The 7,349-nt window shown below is 36.1% G+C and overlaps 1 protein-coding gene and 1 long non-coding RNA gene across 2 annotated transcripts; one reads left to right on the top strand and one right to left on the bottom strand.

Moving 5' to 3' along the window:
• Positions 1-1,307: 1,307 nt before the first annotated feature.
• LOC149597270 (cytochrome P450 4d2-like) lies at positions 1,308-2,223 on the bottom strand. The gene is made up of 3 exons (XM_089860999.1): positions 1,717-2,223; positions 1,568-1,634; positions 1,308-1,469 (listed from the first exon to the last, which is right to left on the bottom strand). Exons 1-3 carry the CDS (start codon positions 2,164-2,166, stop codon positions 1,402-1,404), a joined length of 585 nt encoding a protein of 194 aa, XP_089717125.1. The 5' UTR covers positions 2,167-2,223; the 3' UTR covers positions 1,308-1,401.
• On the top strand, positions 2,078-2,397 carry LOC149597269 (uncharacterized). The gene is made up of 2 exons (XR_016379234.1): positions 2,078-2,149; positions 2,217-2,397. It is a non-coding gene; the product is annotated as an uncharacterized LOC149597269 (long non-coding RNA).
• The last annotated feature ends 4,952 nt before the right edge of the window (positions 2,398-7,349 follow it).

Genomic DNA, 7,349 nt, shown 5'->3' with positions numbered 1-7,349 from the left:
GATCGCACACCCTGAATACTTAATTGTTAAATTAAGAGTATTCCGAAAAGTAACTTCGCTCTAGTTTTTCAGTTAGAGGTGGTTAAATATCACGAAAAACCCCATGTTAATCTCCATAGGAAAATTGGTAAAAGCATGTGAATTTGGCTTTAACGTTACAAAAGAGCAAGGTCTGTATACCGCTTCGCATTATTAGGTCGGAGCATCCTTCAGGGGTGGTAAGCGGGAGATTCTCCTTTTTGTAGTAGGGGGGCTCTAGTAATTTTTTCCCTTACTATGACGTCATACGTGGGCTAGAAACAAGTATCTGCGGTGGCTGCGTCCAGAGAGAAAACGTCTCTCTACTTTGAAAATTGTATACCCCCTTTCTTCTTCACCCCTACCTAACTTTCACGGTTTAGGGCGAGGTCGATTATCCGTTATAAATTCAAATCTTAGGCGGTAACGGCGCGTTGCGCTTCGCCTTTAGTGGCTTTCAGACTAATTCTTTTTGAAAGGTAAATATTATTTACGCCATGAACTTTTAATTTAATGTAAGGTTTTACAAATCTACGAACTATTATAAGAATGAATTATTGCCATCACCCTTTCAAAAGCTGACGATGATAAAATGAAAATGAAAAAAGTTACTACTTGAAATAAAATTTGATACAAAATACTTGGTCTTTTCATTTTAAATGTGGGTACATTATAATTATCCTAAATAACGGTGAACATTATTAAGTATAGCAATTTTGAATGCAAAAAGACCTTCGTGTTTACACGTATATAAAGGCCTTTAACGTCGTTCTTCTTTTTCCGGACATACAAACTTTATTCTCATATAAGACAGCTCGCGTATTCTTTGGCGCCCACGTATGACGTCAATGAAAAGAGCTAGACGAGAGAGGTAGCTAGAACGGTAAACCGTAAAATCCCAACACCGAATACGCCCGCCTTGACAAAAGAGTATCAAGTCATATCTACAAGGGCCTACCGGCCCTGTAGAATAGACTAAAAAACGTTTGTAGGGAAGTTTTAGCCAAGGAGTACTAACTACCTATGAGTAGAATTGGTAGAAAATGTGTTGAGCTAGAAAAATTCTAATAAGGAACCCCGAATTAATAAACTGGTCCCACTGTCTATTTTTTCCAAAAACCATAATTAATAAAGTGGTCCCTGGGACCACTGACCCCAAGTTTTGGAATAAATAAACTGGACCGAGCAATTAATAAACTGGTTTTGGACTTGTAAACCTGTCTTATTTCCAACCCTGCTTCGGGGATTGCCTCTTATAAATCGCGGGCGCTCATTGGCCGGTAGGTCGCTTTACCAAAATTCAAATGCATGTTTTGGATACAAAACTTCAATTATTGTTTAATAGCGATTCAAAAAATCAGAAAAAATTCAAGGCGGCATATTTTAACATAAGGAATCAGAATAAAAATACTCAATTTTTGCCAATAGTATCCCTTTAAGTATTTTATCGCCTAGAAATTTGCAATAGAATTATTTTAAACATTGAAATATACAATGATGATATTATTCGAATATTATTCGAAAACTGAACGATAGTGGAAAAACTGACTTATTTTTAAATCTTTTGTGAGCTGGCGATCAATTAATGAAGCTGGAGAACACAGCCTTAGCGATTCCTGCGGATAATTAAGTTTTTTTAATTAAAATTATAAAATGTGAAGTTTGTAATTTGTGTCTAGGCATTTAATCAAAATTAACCTTTATGACACTTTCGAGGTAGGTCAAGTGTTTCAGGTCGTTGTACTCGATGTCTCTTTCGACATCCCTTCCACAGACGGAAGTCAACTCTTGGTAGACCTTTTCTTGAATCTCCGGGTAAAGACCGAGCATGTACAGGGTGAATGTAGTAGCGACAGAAGTGCTGTCGATACCCTGTGAAAGTAATTTAATATAACCAGAAGAAAATAGGGGAAGTGGGTAGCTTGGGCAACTTCGCGAGGCGTCCCGTTTACGGATTTTTCGCGCCATTTCCCTCCCCGTGGGGGTGAAGAGAGATAGGATTTTTACGCGCATTAACACACGAGTGACGTGATTCTGTGGACAGTACGGTCCTACGCCTTCCAACTGACTAGAGGCGTCTGCTAGAGGCAGTGAGGCACTCAGGCAGAATGGCAGAGGCTGGAATCGAGTGGTAAGTACTAAATTCATAACTTATTTTAAAATATGTCTTTATTTTTAAAAACAATGGTATTTCTAAGTTCCAGGGATAAAATTAACTTGTCCGAAGTTTTAAACTGTGATAGGGAAGAGTTCAAAGTAATAAAGTTGTATCCAAGTTGTTGTAGTTTGATTTTTAACATTGGGATTGGTTTGGGTAGATCTTACTTTTCCTTTCAACACAGCCTGAGTTTTCTTATCGGTAGTTTCCTTGTACGTTAAATCACACTGCGTACTCTTAACGACATTCATTTTATTAAATAACCGAATTTTCGTCCTTAATTAAACCAATATCCGCATTAACCCGTTGCCTGACGTAACCCTAACTCAAACTGAAGCACAGCAGAAATATAAGCAGACTACACAAGTTAGTTCCACAGTTCGCTACATGGTGGCGTTCGCAATGAAATCTGGTACTATTTTATGCTTCGCGCCGATTGGCCAGATTCAAATTTTAAGGGTGGTAGGGGAATCGACCATTGTAAGTGAGAATCACTGGACGACTTGTATGGCTCAAGGCTACGGCTACCCACTTCCCCTATTTTCTTCTGATATAACCCTTTTTTCATTTAAAGCGCACTTGTTCTATTACCCCTCCAATGATATTTAAGCATTCGTCTCGAAGTTGTTTATCGCTCATCAATTCGGGCTTTTTCTCGAGCATTTCTAGAAGGATTTCCATAAAGTTCACGCTTCGAACGTTATCATCGGGTTCTTTCATATTCGCTTTCTTTCTCATCAACATCATCTGCGAATGAATTGGTGCGGTTTTGTTCGAAATGCTTAAAGTTCGAATTTCAAAACTTGTCTACTTACTTGGAACATCTCATCAATTACTTTAACTGCATTTACGGTTTCTTTTCCCTTAGCAGTCAATTTGAATAATTTCTCCGATTGCAACCATGGTCGAACTAAACGGTAAACGAAGCTTTCTTTGAATCTAGTATTAATGAATATTTTATGTTAATTCTGTTTGAACGGGAAGAACTCCCTGTTCAGGGTTATTTTTCCGTTATTTGGCAGCAGAAAAGATTTTCCGTGTTTTTACCTTTTAGTAGGTTCGAAAAATCGTTCTTGTAAAATCTTTTCATTTTCATAATCAAAAACTGCGTCTACAAGAAAATTAAATTTAAGTTGACTTCAATTTAAGAATTAAACAATGTAAGTACACCAATATGTTGAGCAATTTTCCTCAAAATTCTGTCCAATATTTTTTTTACTGAATTCCAAGAAATTTTAGTCAGTAAAAACCAGCCTTAATATAAGCCTAACCAAAAATAAACCCAACCTGAAGCCGATATTGGGATTGAATAATTGAGAACTACGCTTTTAGTTACAATACTTCATGGAAAGAAAAAAAATTAATTTAGCAGTGAATTCCGCGTCATTATTCAAACCGTTTAACAGAAATACGCCTCAATTCTACGCAATGAGTTCCCCGGTTGATGTCACAGAGAAGAATTCTGCGCATCATATGCATGCAGATTCTCAATTTACCCATAATTATGTAGAATGCGCACTTTTCGACTGACTCCGTTATGTCTAATATCTTGGAATCAGACTTTATTTAATTCGGAGGTCTCCCAACATTGGCCCTTAAAACAAGATAAATTGGCACACATGGGGAGTAAGGCAAATCAGCTTGCCCATCTTGTTTAGACAATTTCAATAGCCTCCAATTTAAGAACGTTAATGAGCCTTTATCTAGCAGAAGTGTACTAATTACAACTAGAAGTGTGCCTAAGTTGGTAATTTAAAGCTTTTCAAAGAGTGGACATTTTGAACAATACCTCTAAATAACTTGGTACACATCAGATAGATTAAGGCTCTTTATCCTTCTCAGATGGGAGGCTATTGAAATTGTCTAAACAAGATGGGCAAGCTGAATGTCTTACTCCGGATGTATGCCAATTTCCTTGTTTTTGATCCCATGTACCTTAACACTTTTTATTCAGTTTGACCGAAAAGAACACAATTTAATTAATGACATTATTAAAGAGCTCGCAAATAATGAAATTGTTGAATAAAATTACGTCCATTTGAAAGGAAGAAGTAGTTTTGAAAGAAAACTGACAGAATTACCGTGTGAACGGTGCATTTTCTAGAGGTTGGTGAAGTCAGAAAATCTGATGAGCGAGAAAAAGAGTTCTGAGCATGTATTGCGCATTTATGCTGAACGACCCCTAGTTGACGAAAACCATATTATACATTATTTGAAAAAATTTCTTATCTTAGTTTTTTTCACCAAAATTCCTTAAGTAAAATATTTTATCCTCAAACATGTGCATCATTTGAAAAATAGAACACGTATGCATTTTATTTTCTTTTTAAAATTTAGAGTTAGTTTGAGTATTCGGGCCTATAAGGAGAATAAAATGGACAGAAAATCGTTGATAGCAGACAAAATAAAACAAGCATGAAAACTTAACAAAACGTGTTCGTTAATTTTAAAGTTTTCGAAGTTTCAATAATTGACGTGATGTATATCTCTCAAAAGATCACGATCAAGCTACAGATCCTTTTGACTCTAATAACTACATCACAGTCAAAGGGCGAATGTAATTTTCGGTTCGCAATATTTTCAATTTTAAAATATAAAAATAAATTCTTCTAGCTCTATTTTTCAGATATCCGAGTATTTGAACTTGCTCGAAGCAAATGTTTCTAGAAAATAAAAAGTCGGGAAAACCAAAATATTACCTCTCCGTGTCGAGAAGATTATATAACCTTAAGTATCCAATGAAAACGTCGACCTTTTGCCCTCATCCTTTCCCGCGCTTTGCGCTTCCGCATTTCATCCTTACTCTCAACATTATCTTCCTCCATTTTACATACAACAAGTTGGGAAAACCAAAATATTACCTCTCCGAGGAGGACTACTTACAAACTTACTTACCCAGATATGGAAATGTTTCTTTTTTTAAGAACAAATACTGAAGGTAAAATTTATGAAATATTAAAGCAGTATACAAAGCATAGCAAATATACTGTAAATCAGACGACATTTTACATCCAATAAGGATATACTTGTACACATTAAAATCATCCGATGGGGGAAAAACGGGAAATGAAGAGCTAAACCTTTGGAGGGATATTACCTTTACGTTTTTGTAAAGGCCGAATTTTCTACTCCTCAACTGTATACCCTCTATGTTCAAAGCCATATTCACAACAGGGTTGCCATGTAAACACTATCCTCTCGTTTCACCTCAACGATTTTCTTAGTTTGTCAACATGACTGTTAACGTTACATAACACCAAAGCTTATTTGTGGCTACACACACTGGAAGTAAATGCGCACCATAAATAGCATGAAAACACGAAGCTATAATCCGATTACGATCAGACCTTTCACTGGTCTGGGCTGCGTCCAGCAGAGCTCCCCAAAGTGACAGCGGATTTTGGAAAACGGTTACCGGTGAGGATTGTATACCAAAATCCCCCCAGCCAAAATCCCCCCGGCCAAAATCCCCCCATTTAACCCAATGCGACAAAATCCCCCCAATGTAGGACAAAATGCCCCCAAATCATTATAACAAGACAAAATCCCCCCAAATCATTATAACAAGACAAAATCCCCCCAAATCATTATAACAAGACAAAATCCCCCTAAATCATTATAACAAGACAAAATCCTCCCAAATCATTATAAGAAGACAAAATCCCCCAACGAAAATCCTCTGAGAAATATATAACCAGACATACTGTGTGGTTTTGCATTAAATATATTTTTAATTAATAGGAAAATCTTTTGGAAAAGGTGGCAGCTAATTAATCGGAGAATATTTTAGAAAAGATGGTAGCTAATTAAAAGGAGAATATTTTGAAAAATGTGGCAGCTAATTAGTAGGAGAATGTTTTGGAAAAGGTTGCAGCTAATTAATAGGAGAATATTTTGGAAAAGGTGGCAGCTAATTAGTAGGAGAATGTTTTGGAAAAGGTTGCAGCTAATTAATAGGAGAATATTTTGGAAAAGGTGGCAGCTAATTAAAAGGAGAATGTTTTGGAAAAGGTTGGAGCTAATTAATAGGAGAATATTTTGGAAAAGGTCGCAGCTAAGTAATAGGAGAATGTTTTGGAAAAGGTGGTAGCTAATTAAAAGGAGAATATTTTGGAAAATGTGGCAGCTAATTAATAGGAGAATATTTTGGAAAAGGTTGCAGCTAATTAATAGGAGAATATTTTGGAAAAGGTGGCAGATAATTAATAGGAGAATGTTTTGGAAAAGGTGGTAGCTAATTATAAGGAGAATATTTTGGAAAAGGTGGTAGCTCTTTAAAAGGAGAATATCATGGAAAATGTGGCAGCTAATTAGTAGGAGAATGTTTTGGAAAATGTTGCGGCTAATTAAAAGGAGAATGTTTTGGAAAAGGTGGTAGCTAATTATAAGGAGAATATTTTGGAAAAGGTGGTAGCTATTTAAAAGGAGAATATTTTGGAAAAGGTTGCAGCTAATTAATAGGAGAATGTTTCGGAAAAGGTTGCAGCTAATTAATAGGAGAATATTTTGGAAAAGGTGGCAGCTAATTAATAGGAGAATGTTTTGGGAAAAGGTGGTAGCTAATTAAAAGGAGAATATTTTGGAAAAGGTGGTAGCTATTTAAAAGGAGATTATTTTGGAAAATGTGGCAGCTAATTATTAGGAGAATGTTTTGGAAAAGGTGGCAGCTAATTAATAGGAGAATATTTTGGAAAAGGTGGCAGCTAATTAATAGGAAAATCTTTTGGAAAAGGTGGCAGCTAATTAATAGGAGAATATTTTGGAAAAGGTGGCAGCTAATTAATAGGAAAATCTTTTGGAAAAGGTGGCAGCTAATTAATAGGAGAATATTTTGGAAAAAGTGGCAGCTAATTAATAAGAGAATATTTTGGAAAAGGTGGTAGCTAATTAAAAGGAGCATATTTTGGAAAAGGTGTCAACGAATTATTGAAACCAAACCTAACCTAACCTAACCTAACCAAACCTGACCTAATCTAACCAAACCTAACCGTGAAATATAATTTGGAGGGATTTTGTCGATAAAATATGATTTGGGGGGATTTTGTCCATTAAATATGATTTTGGGGGGATTTTGTCCATCAAGTAGGAATTTTGGGGGGATTTTGTCCATCTAGTAGGAGTTTTGGGGGGATTTTGTCCGTTACTTATGATTTGGGGGGATTTTGTCCGGGGG

This window comes from Phalangium opilio, unplaced genomic scaffold, assembly GCF_054372755.1.
Source record: "Phalangium opilio isolate 3A_F unplaced genomic scaffold, DU_Popi_V2 ptg000362l_1, whole genome shotgun sequence".
NCBI lineage: Eukaryota > Metazoa > Arthropoda > Arachnida > Opiliones > Phalangiidae > Phalangium > Phalangium opilio.
This window is presented reverse-complemented; position numbering and strand designations above follow the sequence as displayed.

What these genes read in the sequence shown, in the direction of transcription:
- LOC149597270 (XM_089860999.1), bottom strand. Translation starts at nt 2,166, where the DNA reads ATGAATTTAGTACTTACCACTCGATTCCAGCCTCTGCCATTCTGCCTG. An exon ending in ACCTCGAAAGTGTCATAAAG is followed by an intron (nt 1,635 to 1,716) that starts GTTAATTTTGAT and finishes AATTATCCGCAG; the next exon opens with GAATCGCTAAGGCTGTGTTC. An exon ending in CACAAAAGATTTAAAAATAA is followed by an intron (nt 1,470 to 1,567) that starts GTCAGTTTTTCC and finishes GCAAATTTCTAG; the next exon opens with GCGATAAAATACTTAAAGGG.